This window comes from Artibeus jamaicensis, unplaced genomic scaffold (assembly GCF_021234435.1).
Source record: "Artibeus jamaicensis isolate MK-2021 breed Jamaican fruit bat unplaced genomic scaffold, CSHL_Jam_final contig_64, whole genome shotgun sequence".
NCBI lineage: Eukaryota > Metazoa > Chordata > Mammalia > Chiroptera > Phyllostomidae > Artibeus > Artibeus jamaicensis.
In genome coordinates, this window is record NW_026521911.1 from 5,589,707 (window position 1) to 5,610,524 (window position 20,818).

The 20,818-nt window shown below is 40.5% G+C and overlaps 1 protein-coding gene across 2 annotated transcripts; it reads right to left on the reverse strand.

The window, feature by feature from the left end:
* Positions 1-2,520: 2,520 nt before the first annotated feature.
* CLNS1A (chloride nucleotide-sensitive channel 1A) lies at positions 2,521-19,778 on the reverse strand. 2 transcript variants are annotated; one of them, XM_053670752.1, is made up of 7 exons: positions 19,573-19,778; positions 17,491-17,627; positions 12,567-12,668; positions 11,514-11,621; positions 10,134-10,244; positions 5,604-5,694; positions 2,521-3,293 (listed from the first exon to the last, which is right to left on the reverse strand). In XM_053670752.1, the coding sequence occupies exons 1-6, from the start codon at positions 19,695-19,697 to the stop codon at positions 5,627-5,629; spliced, it is 651 nt and encodes a 216-aa protein (XP_053526727.1). In that variant the 5' UTR covers positions 19,698-19,778; the 3' UTR covers positions 2,521-3,293; positions 5,604-5,626. The 2 variants fall into 2 exon arrangements, with proteins under 2 accessions (XP_053526727.1, XP_036994462.2); XM_037138567.2 differs by having other exon boundaries at positions 10,134-10,307.
* Positions 19,779-20,818: the final 1,040 nt, after the last annotated feature.

Below are 20,818 nucleotides of genomic sequence, written 5' to 3' on the forward strand. Positions count from 1 at the left end.
AATTATATTTAAAAAAATAAATGTTAAAAAAACTGAACAAAATCTATGTTGACTGCTCTCCTGAAAGGTTTTCTGTCTTCTCATATAATTATGAACTCCCCTAAATTACTTCTTGGTCTTATGTATACATGAGCAGAGTGAGAGGCTAGCAAAAATGTTTCTGCACCCCGGTCAGTGTGGTTCATTTGGTTGGATTATTGGCCTGCAAACCAAAAGATCACAGGTTTGATTCCTGGTAAGGACACATGCCTGGGTTGCAGGTTCAGTCCCTGGGTCAGGGCACATACAAAAGGCAACCAGTTATGTCTCTCTCTCACCTTGATGTTTCTCTCCCTCCCTTTAAAATCAATAAGTGTATCCTCGGATGAGGATAAAAACAACAACAAAAAAATATTTGTTTCAGCTTCTTTGGTGTGCGATGACAATAATTCTATTAGAATCCTCCTAAGGGAGTGGCTTAGAATTCAATTACTATATATTAGCTACAGAAGATGGGAACCAGATGTAGGTTCACCCATTCTGCAAATACTTTAAAAATAGGATTTGCATGAGAATTAGCTATACAGTAGTGCCACCACCTGAAATCCTGCAGACAAGCCAAATGCTACCTAAACATCTCTTTGAACGATGAATAACCACACTTGCCTTTTTTTTTTTTTATAAAAGAACTCTGTATTATGATCACCTGTGCTTAATTTCTCTTCAATACTGGCAAAGAGCCTAACAAAATCTCAAAATACATCACCTACAAAGATTTAAACAAACTTATTGGAAAAGTATCACTATCTGACAAACTGAGCTGAGAGAGGAGGAAACCCACTGGGATTGTATCTTAATGAACACATTTTAAAACGATAGAATCAAGAACAGATGGCCACTAGCCCTAGCCTTTAGGGATATTTTAGATGGCTCATGTTATGGGTGGAAAATGTCTGTGCCTTTCTTTAAATTTTCTCTACATCAAGAAATAAACCTGGCTGACGTAGCTCAGTGGATTGAGTGCGGGCCTGCGAACCAGATGATCGCAGTTCGATTCCCCGTCAGGGCACATGCCTGGGTTGCAGGCCAGTTCCCAGCAGGGGCCAGTTCCCAGCAGGGGATGCACCAGAAGCAACCATACATTGATATTTCTCTCCTTCTCTCCTTCCCTTCCCTTCTAAAGATAAATAAATTTAAAAAAGAAAAGAAATAAAACAGCTCCAGCAATGCTAAAATTAAGCTCAAATAGAATCAAGATATGTTGGCTTGCTGATCATTATGAATTTCACTTTTTGAGTCTGAGCTAATCTTTTTCCCATCTTCTCATATTTTCTCAAGAACTATGGCTGCAACTGACACTATTACGGAAGGTAAAAGCTGAACCTCTGAAGGCCAATTACTCCAGGCCCCATGTTCTACAGATGCGGGAACAGGTCCTGAGAGGTTAAGTATCCTGCCTGCCAAGCCAGGAGATGCTTGGCCTCCTGCATCTTAGCTGAGTACATTATCCGCAATACCAGGCTGACCACAGCAGTGCCTACAGGAAACATATCTTGACATTCTGTTGATATGTTACCAGAGAACTTTATGTTTCACTGAAACTTCAGATTACAAGTCTGTAAGCATGACTTTAAAAAGAAACTCAAGTAGAAATTCTAAGATCAGCCTCCGAGAACACCCTGCCTGCTTACTGGAAGAGATCAATGTCTAGGGCAGAATGAGTGCTGCTGGATTTGCAGCAGAGAAATTTAGGAACTTCCTGTGCTGTCCACTGAAATTTTAACTGTGAAAACCCAGCAGTAAAGAGATTTGCTTCCTTTCAGCTGCTGGTAGATGATAAGGCTTAAAAATCACAGACCACCATCTCTGTGACGTGAAGCATTACTCTCTCTCTGCAACTACTTTCCCTTCTCTAAAGTAGAACAACAGCAGCACTTATACCCCATATACAGTTATAAATATTACGTGCACAGTGTATATAAAGAACCCAGGACAGTGGCCTGTACAAAGGTCACAGTAAATTTTAGTGTCTATTCCAAGTGGCTCTTTTACTTGCCTATTATAACAAATTCAGTATCTCTCAGAAGGTTAGAAAAAGGAAAACTACTTTTTTCTTAGTCTACCATGCAGGCTGAGGGAAACCAAGGGACAGTGCTGAAAAGAACACTGGGCTTAGTGGTGATCAAGTTTAGTCACTAATTAGCCAAGCAATTCTGAAGAGCTTTTCTAACCTTATTTTTAAGGTAATGTAATAGTATTGAAGTTCGAGCACAGATCTCTACATATAAACTGAGAATTGAGAGTGGTTAAGTATGCTGTAAAAAATTACTCCTAATCCAGGTGGAAGAAGCAGACATTCCTCAAAATGCATTAAATCCTTGTCCTAATAGGTGTGTGCCAGCCACTCCAATGATACATTTTCTTACTCATTCCATGTTCATGTTCTCAATAAGTCAAAGATAAGACTGACAATATTCTCACTTTTTGCCAACATTAATTTTTAAAAATATTGATGGTTTTAGTGAAGAAAGAGTATGATAATATAGAAAACCTAGATTTATTTGTTAAGCTATTACAAAGACAAAACAATTGTCATCTGAAGTACAATACTTTCAGGACTTCATCCCAATTTCACGCATTCTGTTGCAGAAACTGAAATAAGAGTCTAGAAATTAAAGGATATAACCTAAGAGGTTATAACAGAACAGACTGATAAAACACGGTGAAAGGACCAAAACCTAGTCAGAAGCAGCACTTGCGTTAGCATGTGTGGCTGGGATGTTTCCAAAGCGGCTCCCTCAAGATGCCTCCACGCATTAGTCTGGGTCCCAAATCAGTAAAGCAGCCTCACCCCCGTGGAGAGTGAGCACAGGCCAGGGCCCCTCTGAGACCCTGTCTGTCTTTTTCAGGGTAGGGTTACGTCAGGCCCTACAGGGGTTTGTCTCAGATTCAGCCCCTCTCGCAGCCAGTCTACCAGCAGCTGCAAGTGCCTGTGCCTTCGCCCCAGGTGGCCCCGCTAGGTCACGGAAGACGCATTCGCTGACGGCAGGGACTACAGGCCTGCTCAGAGGGTGCCCAGACACAGAAAGTTTGGGGACAAATGATAAACTACAAATACCCTCTTGGTCAAGTTAATTCACCTTTGTGAATAAAGGTCATATTTTCTTCTGCTGGTGACAACTTGTCTCAGTACAGTTTGTCTCAAGAAAGAACTGGTTCATCAGGTAAGTTTTGAAAAAGGAAAAATACTTTCATCAACACCCACTCCACAGTGAAAAAGGCACCAAGTTCTCTCCTACCGTTATGAGCAGAATCTGAAAAACAAAAGGTTTACAGTGTTTGTAATAATAATAATAGTAATAGTCGCTATTCTTTTTTCACTCTCTAGTCAAGAATACCACCAGACTCAGATATTATTCTATCTCAGTTTTTGCAACAATCCTGCCAGGCAGTTATTATCATCCCCATTTTCAGACGAGGAAACTGAGGATTAGAGGAGTTTAGTTATTAGACATCTTGTCCAGAGACACAGAGTTGTTACTTGGCAGAGCTGTGATTCTATCTTGCTGTGCCTTACCCTTCACCTGATCTCATGCGTTGCGAGGTCCTAGTTCCATTACCTTGAAATTCTTAATCATTACACAAACACTCTAATTAATCCTTGTTCACTCCTTATAGGCAAATAAAATTTTAAATGATTAAAAATTTACGGACATTGTTTGGAATTCAGGTCAATTATCCAGATGAAGAACTTTTATAAACTTTATGAATAAAGTATCTCTCCACTTCAGCTGTAGCATAAAATGAATAGAAAACAAAGTCTGTGCCTATTTTATGGTTATTTCACCAGAAAATTACATCACAAAGAACCCTAAGAATTCCCGCCAGGGAACTGCAGTCACGACCCCATTTGTGTAACCAGCAGTGACCGACCAGAGGAGTTTCTCATGGTTTTTGTAAATAGAGAGGTTGGTGTTCTCCAAATAGTCTATTTTTTAGAAAGAAATATGTGAGAGCCAGAAGATCACAAAATATCTGTTCTCCAGTTTCAATAAAAGATACAAAATAAGTATTACTGAACTGAAAAAACAACCTGCCATAAGAACATGATAAATAAAATCTAAGAAATAAGGGAAGAAAACTTAAGCTTGACCCAAAAGACTTCCCATGAAATGAAATATGGAAGTACTGGCATCTGGAACTACGAGATCCGAACATTAAGGTTAGGAGGACCCCAGCAACGTGAACATAACTTTTTTAGCTAAGTGCCGAGGAGATACTGCAAATTTTAGACTGTATCAATGACAGAAGTAAATGTTGTAGAAGTAAAAATGAAGTATTTAAAGAGATATAAATCACAGAACTCTAAAAGATGATTTCCTGCTAGCTCGAAAGGCAGCACCTGACATGAAAAGCAGAGAATAATTCAGTTAGTATAAGAAACAATGTTATATTAATACTGGCAGTGATCTGGTAGGTAAATGGAATTTGCAATAACGGGTCTCACAACCCATTTAGATGTGAAACAGTGGTAGAGGAGTGAAGCCAAGTTTCTAAATCTTGTCATGCTACCGCCATCTGCTTTAATAAAATAAAGGTCCTGGATATAAGTAGCATTTCAAAGACCGGAAGAAAGCTGGTATTCAAGAAAATGCTATGAGGTCAGAGGTAGGAGGACATTACAGAGGAGAGAGAGGATAGTAATTTAACAGTGTAAAAATCTTACAGCTTATAAAGAATGGCTGATTAGATTACTAGTCTTGGCTCTGCATGATATAAACTAGTTACATAACATTTAGTTATTATCTAACATACAGTCGAGATATTCAAGCTGGCAAGGACAACTGGTTTCTCAGAGTAATACGCAGCAAATAAATAGTCAGGGACAAACTGCAGGCAAAGCTCAAGAAAAGGTCAGAGGAGAGAAAATTGGCAGTGGCTCTTAGGTCACTCAGAAGGGGTATGAAGCAACTTGGGAGACGATAGCTTTTGGACAATTGTACACAGATGTGTTCTGCTTTGGAAAATCAGCCTAGAACAGTAAGGTGACCAGGACCTTGGTGGGCCATTATTTCTGGAAGTAAATAAACAGACACGAGATTATGATTAAAGGCTTAAACTAAGTTTGTAATTACTTCTACTTCCTCCCTAATTTGAATAGCAGTGAGTGGTAGCAAATCTCTGCTTTGTGGATTCTGATGAACCTGTTAAGATTTCAAACGTCACAAATGGGAAAAGGTGACTCAAGAGCAGACTGGGACAGGATGTGAGGCTTTGCAGCTCCCACCCGGGCCAAACAGGGAGCGCTCCATTTCTGAGAAGGATGGCGTCCTTCTCAGTTCACTGACAAGGGCTGTGTCTTGTTCCTGCATGTACTCTCAGGGCCTGGCATGTGGTAAGTGCTCAGTAAACGTCAATTAACCTGAACATCACCATGTTTGTAAACCTTGATTTCTTAGAGAGAGAGAGAAAAAAAACATGTAATTTTCAATGATGTCAGAAATGGAAACTGACATTTTTTCAAATTTCTAAATTTAAACAGTTCTCCTGAATTACAAAAGTAAAAATTAATTATTTGACAGGATTTTCATGTTCAGTGACAAGGGAAAAAACAAACAACTTACCTCAAAGCAGCATGAAGTCACTTTCAGTGATCGACATCTGCATCCTCAAACTGCCCCGCGACTGTGGGTGCAGAATCTACCTCCATCCCGTCTGAAGGAAAAAACGAACCACTGAGCTAGCACTAGTCACACAGCACTTCAGACACCTACAGATTCAGCTTGTGCTCTGACCAGAAGGAAGCTAATGCCCCCTGTTGGTAAGAGCTGCCATTTCTTTTTCTTTTGAAAATTCAAGTATCAATGAACAGACTAAGAGAGAAAAATGCCACCTGTGGATTTAAGCCAAGGTAAAATGTGTCTAAATACATTCACTTCTTAACTCCTCAACTTCAACATTAAAACAGTATTACGAAGGAACTTGCAAATGAAGTAGGACTCAACCCTCAGCCTGCTGCGGCTGGCACTCAGCAGGGTGAGCCACACCAGTCAGGGCCCCCCTTTTTTTAAGGTACGAAGTCCTATCCTCACGGAGCTATGCCGTAATTCGGGAGTTAAGACAACACAAAGCAAGTATCTTGCTTTTCCTGTTTAGCTCACCTAATTTTTCTTTTTTATCCTCATCCAAGGACTTGTTTTCATTGCTTTTAGAGAGTGAAGCATCAATATGAGAGAGAAGCATTGACCAGTTGCCTCCCACACACACCTGGGCTGGGGATTGAACCTGCAACCTAGTTATGTGCCCCGACCTGGAATCCAGCCTGTAATCAATCTTTCAGTTAAGGTATAATGCTCTAAACAACTGAGCCACACTGGCCAGGGCTAGCTCATCTCATTGTAAAAGGGGGAAGCTGTTAGGACAAGAAAAGAAAAGCTGTCTACGCCTGCTTGTCCACTTCCTCAGCTCCCATTTACCCCTCAACTCTCCAACCCACCACGAACTGGCTTCTGCCTGCCGCCCCTTGGCAGCACAACATCAGGACATCCGGCAGGACACATGTAACACCTATTAAGATTAACTCACCATCTTTCCACATAGAAAATGCTTCTCTTTCCTGTCTTGCTCAAGGATACCTCTTACCTGCCCAATTCAGAAAGCCCCACCGCGTTGCTAACTTCTGTTATCATTGATACCTTCTGCTGCTATCTCTTAAATGTCTCCCAAACCTGTTAAGTCCTTTGACAATCACCGCCACCATCTAATTTAGTCCGCTCTCTCTCATCTAACATAAAACTTAAGTTACTTAACAGGGTTTCTCTTCTTTCCCCCAGTACTTCCCTCTCCAATGAAACTCCCATGTCTAAGCAGAGAAACACTAGTCAAACTAAAACTCTCGTGGCTTCCCGCTGACCTAAGTGTAACGCTGAAATTCTTTAACACAATGTTAAGTGCCTTTAAGATACGGCCACATTCACTACCCACTTTATCTGTTGCTAAAACTGCCCTTCACACTCAGAGTTTCAGGCATAATGAACTACTTTCAGTTCCCAAAGCTGAATGGTCTCCTGCACCTTTGCACATGGCTGATCCCTTTCCCTGCCTCTCTCCCCAACTTGTATGCGATCCCTCTTCACCAGGGTCACTTTTATTCATCTTTCAGACCCTGGCTTAGATGTCGCTTAGTCCATGAAGCTCGACCCCCTCCCGACTATCCCAGCTGGGTGAAGGGGCCAGCCTGACTCCACAGACACTCAAGCCCCCCTGTATCTCCATGCTGTAGCCACAGTAAGTTATTTTTCTCTCCACTAAAACTGACAAAAGATAGAAACCTCATCTCTCTCGAGCAATGCTTTATTCTCTGCACTTGGTCCAGGACCCCAGAACGTTAATCTACTCTTCTCACCACTAAACTGATACAAAGATACAACTCCTTTCTCCTGAGCAGCACCACATTCTCCATAATCGGCTGAGTAGCTGAATACATACCTTGTAACACAAACACAGGAAGCAATGAAGCGCCACTAGTGGATTGCAGGTTTGCTTAAACAGCAAAAAGACCGAAACGTACTGACACAGATCTCAGGTGTTCCCACCACCCACACACACACCCCCCCCACACACACACAGGTAACTACAAAGATGAAATTTGATACTTGGTGATGGCAGTCATTTCACTATGCATGTATCTCAAAACTTCATGTTACACACCCTAAATACATATAATTTTTTAAAATCTTTTTAAGATAAAATGCACAGGTCAAACTAAACAAATAGCAAAAACAGTGATGTGGGTACTCAGGAGTTTAAAAGGTGGGGAATGGTATAACAGACTGAAGAAGTTTCATAAACAGGCAATTCTCAATATGTTAGTAAGGCTTAGGAATAAAAGTTCCAAAAAAATCTCACTGTAGCAAAATGTTTGAAACCTTAAAATCGTTTGCTACAAAGCATTAAACAAGAAATGTTACAATTTTTAAAAACCAAACTTTTCAATGATGAAGGCTTTTCAATGGTCAAGGACATTCTCCAGTCAATCAACGTAAAAAAAAAAAAAGTAGCATCTTGTGATCTTTCAGCTAAGAGTTTGGTAGTGCACAAGAAATCACCTGAGCCATCTTACCCTGAAGTCTACAGTAGAGGCTCTCTGGCTAAGACTTAATATGGAGAGGAGACGCAAGGAATAACACTGACCCAAAGCCTAACTTTTCTAAATTAAAGTATCCCAGCCCTGGCCAGTGTGGCTCAGTTAGTTGGAGCATCGTCCTGTACACCAAAAGGTTGCAGGTTCAATCCCTAATCAGGGTATCTGCCTAGGTTACATGTTTAATCCACGGTATGGGAAGCAACCAATCAACATTTCTCTCTCAGATCAATATTTCTCTCTCCCCCCCTCTTCTCTCTCTCTAAGGTCAATAAACAAATTTTTAAAACCCCAGAACTTTAAGACCCCTAGGTCAATATACTGTGTGTATGGAGATGTTGATCAGGGCATTATGAGAAACTTAAATGTACCAATAAAAGAAAATGATAGTAACTCTTTTTAAGAATACTTTGCATCACTAAAATTACAAGAGTTAAAATTCTGTAGCAACATAAAATATTAACATGTATTAAATACATATAAAGATGTAAGAAGAGCTTGTAACAGTTCCTGGTACATTATTTTGCCACATTAGCTCATTCAATCCTCTCACCACTTATTAGCTATTTGACATGAAAGAAACTGTGAGGTCTTTCTGTGCCTGAGTTTCTTTATTTGAAATTGGAGATCAGCCCTGGCTGGTGTGACTCAGTGGATTGAATGCTGGCCTGCAAACCAAAGGGTTACCAGTTCAATTCCCAGTCAGGGCACACGCCTGGATCGCAGGTCAGCTCCCCAGTGGAGGGAGCATGAGAGAAACATATGGACGTTTCTTCCTCTTTCTCAGTTACCCTTCCCTCTCTTTAAAAATAAATAAATAAAATCTTTTTAAAAATGAGGATCATAATAGCATCCATCACAGAGGGTTCTTGAAAAGATTAAATGAGTAGATATTTGTCATGTGTTTCAACCAGGAGCCGGCACATAACAGAACCAACCACCCAAACGTTTTACAGAGCAGGAGGAACGAGACTGGAGACGACTGGGGCAAGGACAGGGTTGTCTCTTCAGGGTCAGAGTGAAGAGTCTGAACTTTATGTGGTGAGTGGCAGGCCACATGAGGAGACATCTCTATATAAGGGCGACACAGTGTCCTCAGAGGATTAATATGGCACAGTGAGCTGGAGGAAGGGAGATGAAGGCAAAAACTTACTACTATAAATCCAGGATGAGAAGAAAAAGGGCCTGTGTTTGGAGGATAGCAGCAGTTATTATGACAAGGAGATCTAAAAGCCACTTAAAGGAAAAGTCCACAGAACTCAGTACTGGACTAGATATGGGACCAAATGGCAAAGACTGAATCAGAGAATACTTCAAGAATCTAATTGAATCAGGATTCTTAGAAAAGGGAACCAGTCTAACAGGGAAAATATTTACAAAGAAGCTTCCAAATATGAGACAACTGAAACACATATATTTAAAACCACTTGTTCAAGGTCCAGATGTTTGTCACCAAAAAGAGAACCCGAGTTTCTTGAATGCTGCCTAGCCCTTTAAATCAAATACTATCTGTCCTGGCTGGTGTAGCTCAGTGGATTGAGCGTGGGCCTGCGAAACAAAGGATCACGGTTCAATTCCCAGTCAGGGCACATGCCTGGGTTGCAGGCCAGTTCCCAGCAGAGGATGCACGAAAGGCAACCACACATTGATGTTTCTCTCCCTCTCTCCTTCTCTTCCCCTCTAAAGATAAATAAAATAAATCTTAGGAAAAAAAAAAGAAATGTCCTTCCTTAAAAAAAAATCTCCTTCAGAATTATACTCGATCTTTCATTTCTTCTTTGCCTATGCCCATTTAAAAAAAGTTAACTGTGAACACAGACTATTTTTGTAGTGAGGAAAAGAAGTTAAATTTACACAAGGATTCCCATTCTGTGTAATTCTACGTTTGCTTCCTATACCATAAAGAGTTAATTCTAGGATTTCTCTTAGTTTCCAAAAGAGCCTATCCATTTCCCTTGTTGCCGAGGTGAACCTCTCACTGCTCACACTGAAGAGGAAGAAGGATGCTTACCTTCGTAATCTCTTACTGAGTCTTCCGTCCGGACGCCGGCCATGTTGTACTGGCTGCCCACAGACTGGGAAAGCATCCCTTCCAGTCTCTCCAGTGTGGCCTGGCCTTCGGCTGTTAAATGGGATAATCCTTCTTCATAGGTGTAAAAGGTAGGGATGTCCCCCTGCCCTTGTTCTAAACAAATAAAAAACTTTTAAGCTAACACAGTGATGAAAAAAATGGATACTCATTAATACATCTACTGAAGATAAGGTACAGTGGGAAAAAAGCTTCTAGGAAAAGACTTTTCAACATTCATTTAACACACATATACGGGCCATCTGTGAAGACAACGTCCCTCCCCTCTAGGATGAGAAGGGGTTCCAACCGATAGTCAGTAAACAGCAACTTCCAAAGAATCAAACATCCAGGGACTAGAAGGAAAAGAGGGTGTTCCAGAGGCCAGGGGGTTTTATATTACTCCAAGGTGGAAATTTACACCTTGTAAATTAACGAGTGACAATTAACTGACTGCAAGTTAGTACTGAAGGCTTTATCCTCTTAAAATACATGCTCCCGTGCCAGGTAGCTCAGCTGGTTAAAGCACCAACCTTCTATGCCAAGGTTGCAGGCTTGATCCCCAGTCTCTCTCAAATCAATACTTAAAAAAACAAAAAACAATAAAATACATGCTCGTTATAAAAAATTATAAAGATTTTTTTTAAAAAGAATCATCCAAAAATCTCAGCTGAGAATGTACTTAAATATATAAAGGAAACTGCCAGAAATGAGCTTGTCTCAGGCCAAGAAGTGGACACTTATGGAAGAAAGGGCTTTGGACAGCCAGGCTGCTGCGGAGGAGACCGCGGGGAAGAGACGAGAACAGCAGGCACCTCGGGTTGCAAGACTCCACACTAAGCTAACGCCTGCACTCTATTCTGGGGAAGCAAAGGGAAATACTCTTGGATAAACAAGGTCTAGAAAAAAGAAGTAACTGTAGCAGTGAGCTACCCAAAGGAATGTTAAATAAAGCTGTAGATAATACAGGTTTTAAGTGATAAAAGGAGAAGGCTTGTTCCCTGGTAGCAGCTACATCAACTTAAAAAGACTGTCCTGACTGCCCACTTTCCTATCTATGATTTTCATTCCTTCTATTTATTTCTATCCATTTACTCTGCACCACCCCAATAATCTCTACTGTTTACCGTCAAGCTTGGAAAGTCAATTTGGAACATTTTTCCAATTTGGCTTAGACATGAATTATGCCCCTTACTTTTATTAATAATCATACTATATGGTACGTATTAGAGGTATAAAAATCTATAATCCTAGCCCCTTAGTACAAATAAATGCTTAAAATGAAACACACAAAAACACTTTCAAACAACCCGTTTCACTAACCGTGTGCTTCTACGTCGTATTCTTCTCCATCGTAGTCATCTGAGTCCTCATCCTCAGGATCTGGATGCAAAGCCTGGCATTCGCACATCGCAGTGAACATTGCCTCCACTGCACAAGGAAATTAAATTACAATTAATATTTCCTTCTGGCCAATGTGCAACAAAATTTAATCAAATAACCCTCAGTACAAATAAATATAATAGGCAAACAGAGGTATACTAGGGTCGCAATATTCACAAAACCTGGCAAATTCCAAGGAGAATCAATCTTGAAAAGTGCCTGATGGCAAGAACAAGTCATGAACAGTAAGATCATTTCAAGATATTACTGAGATCTCTTCATGCTGGATTTTCTGAGAAAAAGATTCAGAGCGTCCTGGTCAGACTGCCAGTGCAGAGTGGAGCCCCCGCAGCTAGCAGGGCTCGGTCCAGTCAGCCTGACCGCCTCCACTTTGGAGCCCCTGTGACTCCTCTGCCCTCTATCTGGTGAAGTTCACAGTCAGCGGCATCGAGTCAATAAAAGCAACCCTCTAGGATGGTTACTTTTCACAAAGCACACCAAGCAACATGGTGTCTACTATACATTCACAATCTTTGATATTAATAGGTGTCTTGTCCTCATAAGAGTACAGATGCTAAAACAAAGAATAAGCACAAGAATGGAGGCAATGAGAATAAAAGTACAAGTGTGTGTGTCATGCTCTCACTCCTGGGAGCACGCCCACACCATCCCCACCCTCCTCTTCTTCCCCCACAGGCGTGCGCCTACTAAACTCTAAGGGTCCCCATGAGACTGGCAACCAGGGGAGCAGTGGGCAGTGGCGGCTCGCGCCAGGCGAACCCCAAGCCTACCTCTAAGGGCCCCGATTTCTAACTTCTCAGGATCCCAAACAGCCCCACCCAGGCTCTCTTGTTGCTTCTTCTATCCTAAGTCCTTCCTTGTTTCACTGTTCCCAGTTTTAATAAATGCACTCTCAAAATAAAAAGTGTTTGTGTCAATAGGGGGAATACCTGGTACCTAAAGGGAAAAGAATGAATTCTATAGAACACTCACATGCCGATTTATCACTAGGTACAAATCTAAATTCAGCAATAGGTTCAACATCATCATCACTGTCTTCCTCTTCTTCATCAGCAACAGATTCTTTTGACTCTTCTAGAAAGGGAATAAAAGTAACTTTTTCATGTTATTTGTTTGGAAAAAAAAGCCTAAAAGAATTTCTTAAAGAATGCTTATTGATATAACTAAATATTACAATTCAATTTTTACTTCAAAGTACAAAAACATGGTCACTGTAGAGCTACCCGCCCCTGCCCCGGACAGCCTCTCTGGTCCGGTCCCACTGGGCCTCACTGGGCCCCAGGGCCTCTAAGCACCCCCAGGGTCACGGAGGGGGGAGGAAACCCGCACAGCGAGGCCTCCAGGAAGCACACTTCCAACGCTGCTTCTTTCGCCTTTCACTGTAAAACCAAGGGTACAAGCAGTTTAGAAACCACTGATGTGATTCATCACCAACAGCTTTTTTTCAAAAAGATTTTATTTATTTATTTTTAGAGAGGGGAAGGGAAGGAGAAAGAGAAGGAGAGAAACATCAATGTGTGGTTGCCTCTCACAGGCCCTCACTGGGGACCTGGCCTGCAACCCAGGCATGTGCCCTGACTGGAAATTGAACCAGCGACCCTTTGGTTCATAGGCCCATGCTCAATCTACTGAGCTACACCAGCCAGGGCCACCACCACCAATTCACAGATGAGAAACTAAGGCCCACAAAAGTTAACTGACCCAACAGATAAATTTAAAAAGTCTGTAAGCAAGAAAAAATATGAATGCTCTATAAAAAGAATATGCACATGTTGCTGGCAGAAGCGGAAACTCTGCTACAACCATTCTGGAGATGCTACTACCCAGCAATTCCTCATGTAAGAACCTACTATGTACACAAGGAGTATGTATATAAATGGTTATTGATGTACTGTATGTTCTAGTGACAGTATGAAAACAACTGATCAGCCCTGGCTGGTGTGGCTCAGTGGATTGAGTGCCACCCACAAACCAAAGGTTCACTGGGTTCGATTCTTTGTCTGGGCACAGGCCTGGGTTGCAGGCCAAGTCCCCAGTGGGGGTGCACAAGAGGCAACCGCACACTGACTGCCTCTCTCTCATCCTTCCCCTCTCTCTAAAAATAAGTAAATAAAACTAAAAAAAAACAAACAAAAACAGACTTAAAAGATATACTGACCAAAAAAAAAAAAGGGAAAATAGATACAACCTGATCATACTAAGTTCTATAGATAGTAGTTAAAAATGAACAAATGCGATTTATATGTATCAAAACAGATTTAAAAATATAATCATCCAACCACTATGTGGTACATCTGAAACTACAACAAAATAATGCTGAATATCAACTGTAACTGAAAAATAAAAATTTAAAAAATGTTTTAATTTATGCTGGACATTAAATAGTAAAAATGTTTTATTACTCTGCACTTTTCAATGTTTGAATTGCTTCATTAGGAAAAAAGTCAACAAAATACTTAAATAGACTCCCAAAACATTAAAACATTTTGAAAACTAATAATCTCCTTGCAAATGAAAATAAGGCAGAAAGGTATTCTTATATACTAGTATTCAAAGTGTAAACTGACAAACTTTTTGGAAAGCTAGTTTACAACATACGAGTAAATTAAGAGCTTTAAAAATGTGCCCTGGCTGGTGTGGCTCAGTGGACTGAGCACAGGCCTGTGAAGCAGGGCGTTGCCAGTTTGGTTCCCGGTCAGGGCACATGCCTGGGTTGCAGGCCAGTTCCCAGCAAGGGACCCATGAGAGGCAGCCACGCATTGATGTTTTTCTCCCACTCTTTCTCTTTCCCTTCCCCTCTCTCTAAAAATAAATAAACAAAATATATTTTTTAAATGTTCATTACTTTTAATGCAACAATTCTACTCACAGGAATCAACTGTACAGAGAGAACCAGTAAAATTTTTTTAACTTTTATTTTTGTAAGTCATACAAGCTCAGTGTAGAATGAAAAAAATGGTTAAGCAAAAAAGGGACATTTTGTATTTTTTAAGAACATTTTATTTATTTATTTTTAGAGAGAGGAGGAGAGAAGGAAAGGAGAAAGACGGAGAGAAACACTGATGTGTGAGAGATGTATCAATTGGTTGCCTCTCACACACCCTGCACTGGGGACCTGGCCTGCATGCAATCCGGGCATGTTCCCTGACTGGGAATTGAACCGGCAACCTCTCAGTTCGCAGGCCAGTGCTGAATCCACTGAGCCACACCAGCCAGGGCAAAAAAAATGGGAAAAATTTTAAATGGCCACTATTAACAGTTTTAAATAACTAACTTAATAGGACTTTTTCTGCTGTGTTTCTGTTATTATATTGTTCAATACAATATACATGTCCTCCAAAACAAATTAAAACAATACAAGATATAGATATTAAATAATTCTAAATAGTTGAATATCTTACAGTATTACCAAACAGTTTCAATGCATTTTAAAAAACAATATACTGTAACTACTATTCTATAATTGAATGAACATCATTTTTAACTTATAAAACTAATACATGCTGGTATAAAAATAACTGAGTCTAGTCAAAGGAAAGAGTGAGTCCCTACCACTCCAGTTCCCTCCTAGGAAATAAGTTTCTTTTGTATGTATCCTTAGGAATCTATCTTAGGGCAATAAACAGACATGTAATACAGTGTCTCTGCCATTGAAGAAAAAAATAACGATCGTGACCAACACTCACCATCTCATCCTAGATCGCAGCAGTGGCTGCTAGCCTTTGTCTTTTAAAACCTTTCTAAATTTTCAACAATGGGAATGAATTTTCAGTTATTTAAAAAATAATCTAATGTCACTCTGGCCAGGTAACTCAGTTGATTAGAGCACCATCCCGACACCCCAAGTTTGTGGGTTCAATTCCACGTTCAAGAAGCAACCAATAAATGGTGCATAAATAAGTGAACAATGAGTAGATGTTTCTCTTTCCCTCAAATTGATATAAAAAATTTTAAAAATAATATAATGTTAACAATAAGCTGATGGTTCATTTTAAAGAGGTTTATGGAGGGAAACCAAAAAGAAAGAAGTCTGGAGCTTGGAGAATCAGGATGAAAGGAACAAAATTTGGGATAACAGGATTTAAGTACGTGTAACTTAGGAGAAGAGTTCCAGAAAAAAAACTGGAGATTCACTGAAATGAATGTAATCCAAGTAAGACAGAAAAATCCTGTTTGTTTCAGTTAGAAAGGATTAATCATAATCCCACCAATTTCAGGAAAATAATATTATAGAGCAAATGTATAAAATACCTACCCCAAACCTACTGATTCCTTACTTCCTAGTTTGGGACTTCCAGCATTTACATTTTTAACAAGTGCACCAGGTGTTTCCAATATGGTTTAAGAACTAAAGACTACTATAATCCCTTAATGTTTCTGGATGAAACTGGAGTGCAGAGAAATGAAAATGACTCGCCTACCAAGTTAATGGCAGACTTCTTATTCAGTGTGCTTTTCTTTTTATCTAGTCTTATTCAACCTAGGTTTATTTGAACCCTACCCCTCTATCCTTATTTTTTACCTCTGTGCGGTGACAGTGCTCTACACTATTTATGGGCATTTCACATCAGCACTGGGAACTGATTCAGAAGGGTACCCGCCCCTAAGGTTTTGCATTTCTATGAACGAATAAAATGCTTTAAACTAAACATGACGTAGTACTCTTAGTTATGAAATTATAGTTGCATTTACTTAGATGAAAAGTAAACTTTGTGTCCCATACCTTATTCGGAAGTCTTACTAAAACTCAAGGTCAAAGGCTTTTACTTTTCCTTACCCTCTCATTTAACTCAACTAGATTTTTATCTACCTTTGGACCCTTTCCAATGACAAGAGTCTGAAATTGTATAACAGTATTTCCAGATGGCTGAATCAGACATCAGCGCTTGATGAAGCAGAACTTGCCAAAAGCCCTAAAAACCATTAGTGTCCTAATGAACATAAATGGTCACCTTATATCTGAAATTATGTTAAAACCCCCAACTAAAGAAGCAATAGTTCAACAGGGAAACTTATAGGATTGTTGTCTCTTACACACATTCAAAGAAAAGAACCCATTATTTAAAAAGGAAAAGTTTAAGGTGTAACATATCCCTTCAACCCCAAAGTTCAGTACTTCTACAAAAGATGAACATATTAAACTAACAAAACATAGTTTATCAACTTTAGTTTTTTACAGTGTGCCTAACTTGTTTCTCATTTGTAATTCTTACAACCCACAGTCAACAACTTAAAAAATGGATTTTTTATCTTTCTTACTCATCTTTCATCAACCTCACTAGATTTTTATGAATCTTAACAGTCACCTCCACAGTAAAACCTGTAAATCTTTTCCATGGTTTCTCAACCTTGGCACTACTGACGTTTGAACCAGGTAATTCTCTGTTGTGGAAGACAGTCCTTTGCATTGTAGGATGCCTGGTAGCAACCCTGGCCTCTAACTACTAGATGCCTGTAGCACCTCCTCCCCACTCCAGTCATGACAATCAAAATGTCACTGCAAAGTGAAGGGAGAGGGAGGGCAACATCATTTTCCAATGATAACAAGACAAAACAAATCAGATTCTATCCCAAACTTTTGGAAGCAAAATAGACTGACTGATCTGAGCTTGAAAGGGTGCCAAATATAAATGCCTTTACAAGGAGAAAGAAAATAAACAATTATACTCAAAAGAAATAATTAGAAATATAGACCCATGATGATGGAAAAGTTCTAAGTGCAAATATATAGAAAACAAAAAGGAGTGTCTCAATTATTTTATTGTGCTGAAATTTTGCTCAATAAACTACTACCCAAAATAAGTCAACAGCTGAATATTAAATTATGATCGAAGATTGCTTTTTAACATAATAATAAGCTACCAAAGTCAGCTCAAGATGAAACTACCACACATACCTCCAAATTTGGCGTTCACCATAACATACAGATGCTCCCGTGGGTAGGCGTGTAGGTCCCTTGACACTGCATGCAGACTAATGGTGGGGTACTCCAGGGAGAACCCCAGTCCAGAGCCATCTAACCAAGACAGGCGGCTGGAAAATACATTTTAAGTAGATCAGTTCAAGCAATTAAACCCTAACTTAACTTCCTAAAGTTTATAAAGGTTCTGCATAATTATAAATTGTATGAATAATCTCAAGCTTACTGCTTAGAAATATTCCTAAAATCAGAAAATTCAGCAGCAGGAAGTGAATTTAAGACAAATCCTATTACGGTCTCTTTTCTCACCAGCTAAAAATTCAAATAGATTTGAAATGTAATTTTTCTTAATTCACATGTGTTTCTATGCCATTTATGCTTACTCTTATTTGGAAAGTCTTTAGGCACCTTCTCTGCTTTCGCAAATCCTCTTCAACTGGTTAAATCCCAGCTCCTCCTTGAGCCTCCCCTCCAATTACTCGAATCCATAATCATTTCTTCTTTTTCTAAATTGCAATTATGCTCAGTAATATAACATTTAGCATTTAACAATGAGTCTGATATGCACCCTGACAGAAAGTGAGCTACGTGACAGGAGAAACTGTCATATTCTTTATTTAACATTCTTCAAAACCACTAGAATAGTGCTCAGCATGTAAGTATGCAATAAATACTTGGGAATCACTCATTTCTCCACTGATCTACATTAAATGACATATACATGAAATGACTATAATCATACTTACCATGAGTTAAAAAATAATTATCACACTAAGACTTTCATTTATTCTGCAGCTTTTTTTAAAAAAAAGATTTTATTTATTTTTTAGAGAGAGAGGAAGGGCGAGAGAGACAGAGAGAGAGAGAGAGAGAGAGAGAGAGAGAGAGAGAGAGAGAGAGAAGAAGCATCCAGGTGAGAAAGAGGCATTGATAGGCTACCTCTCATGTGCCCTCCACTGGGGACCTGGCCTGCAACCCAGGCATGTGCCCTGACTGGGAATCAAACCAGTGACCCTTTAGTTTAGTGGATTGAGGCCAGCACTCAATCCACTGAGCCACACCAGCCAGGGCAGATATTGCATATTTTTAAATTTCTCACAGCACAACAGTTGAAAATTGCTGCTGTAAACCAAGGGTTCTCTACCTTTTTTGTATCCTCCGTAGTAGACAGAACTTTGCCCCCTTGATGTCATTCCTGGTAGTCAAGACTGTGAACGTTATGTTACCCAGCAAATGAGAGTTTGTGTATGTCATTAAGGTTACGATAAATATAGATTATTATAGATTACCTGTCAATGTAATCACACGAGTCTTAAAAGCAGAAAATTTTCTCTGGTTGTAGCACAAAGTGATGCAGCAGAGGGAAAAGTCAGAGAGATTTGAAGGGCAATAAGGATTCAATGTGTCATTATTGGCCTGATGATGAATGGAGCCATTCGTCAAGGAAATAGAGACCTGTTCTACAACCGCAATATTTAGGACATGTCTCTCTGTCTGTGAAAATGCTCCAGGGGACCTGATAAAAGAGCTTTTCCTTTAGGAATGGAAATGGAAGTCAGAAACGGGAAATGAAGAATCAGGTCCTTCAGGTCCAACCCATACCTACATAAAATAATCTTCAGTGCTTATTAACCCAACTTCAAAATCCTCCACACTCTCCTCTAAACCTGCATAACCTGCCTAGCGCAAGATCTCCCGCACCAGTGCATCGAAAAAGGCAGGTAAGACTCATCGATGAGTCTAGCTCAAGGTCTGAAAACTCAAAACCTCACAAGGAGACGTTTAGTTAAGGGCTACGCACGCACCAGACCTCCAGTAAACACGCGAGTAAAAAGCATAATCAGTGAAAACTCCATCTAAAGAAGGGACAAAGGAACGCTCCGGAGAAGGCGGCAGAGAAGACACAAGAACAATCGAGTCCCTTTCCCAAAACACGCATTTCCCGAGGCGACACCGAGCACGCGCGCCCGCTCCCAGCAGCCCCGGAGGTCGCAGTCTGTCCCCGCTCTTCTGTACCGGGCGGCGCGCAGAGGCAGCACCCGGGAACGGGGACCCTACCTCTCAGCGATGTAAAGAGTGCCGGTGCCGAGGCCTTTCCCATTGAGCACAGCCTCGGTATCTGGCTGCTGCTGCCGAAGCCCCTCAGCCGACCCAGGTGGCGAGAAACTTTTGAGGAAGCTCATTACAGTAGCGAGGGCCGAGACAGAAATCTAGACAGACGACACCCAGCAAAATTTCGGCGTGCCGCGTCCCGCCCCGGAAGCGATGGCAATTACCCCGGAAGAGCAATTTAGTTTGCCCCGGAATCTGAACCCACCACAAAAACAGTTGAGGCGTTCCAGAGCTAGTTTTCAGAGGCTTGGGGCTTGAGGCTTGGCCGAGTTTTCACGTGGTTCCTTGTTCCTTTCTCCTTCGTCATTTCTAAAGCTCCAGGTTTGGAATAACCGAGGGGTGTGCCCCATAGCCTACGTCACAGCACCCCTGTGACGGAATTATAAATTCCTTTTTCTACAAAAGGGAAACGGAAGCCTGAAACGCAGAGTCCCTGATCTGAGGATGCACAGGAGGTAGAGACCACACTGATCTAGAGGTCAGAGGTCTCCTAACTGGGTCCAAGGCTCTTCTCCCTGGAACCCGCCTACTCCCGGCCAGTTCACATCTCAACTGCCTTGCCCCATACATCAGTCTGGGTCCTGACGTCGCCCTAGTGCACGAGCCATGCATCCCTAAGTCTTAAGCAGGCAAACGAACCCAAAGAGGTAATGAACGCTTGGTAAAGAGCTGGATATGTCTGTGAAGAGATGGGGCTGTATTTCTTCGTTAGGCACTTAAGAGTAAAGTAATAAGAGCAATAAAAACCCTAAGTGTAAGAAATTTTTTTAAAAAAGCCCTTAAGCGATCTTAATAGTAGCTGTTATTGATACTACTAGTAGCTCTTATTGGTGTTGTGCGCCAGGTACTGGTCTAGGCTCTCTATCGGTATTATTTCTTCCTTTTTATAACCATTTGAAAAAAGTTATTGATAAAGTTTTACAGAGGCGAGGCCTGAGGCATTAAATGCAAGAGCAACCGTTCACCCATGATAGATCTAGTGGAATTGAATTCAATTCCTAGTGGAATTGGATTTAAAAATTCCTAAAATCAGAAAGTCGGTCAGTCTCTCCAGGTCACCTCCTTGCCTGTAAAGTCAGTATGATTATGCCTATGCTCTTGCTCTATTGTGGCTGGTGGATAGGATGCCGCAGTTTTATTTCTATCTTCTGAATAGTTGGAAGAATGTTACCTTTTTTTTCATTGCTTTAGA

Excerpts from the sequence above, each read along its gene's own strand:
- CLNS1A (XM_037138567.2), bottom strand. The coding sequence starts at position 19,697 with ATGAGCTTCCTCAAAAGTTTCTCGCCACCTGGGTCGGCTGAGGGGCTT. Across the intron at positions 17,628-19,572 it reads ACTCTTTACATCGCTGAGAG|CCGCCTGTCTTGGTTAGATG; the intron begins GTAGGGTCCCCG and ends TGTATTTTCCAG. Across the intron at positions 12,669-17,490 it reads GGTGAACGCCAAATTTGGAG|AAGAGTCAAAAGAATCTGTT; the intron begins GTATGTGTGGTA and ends TTCCCTTTCTAG.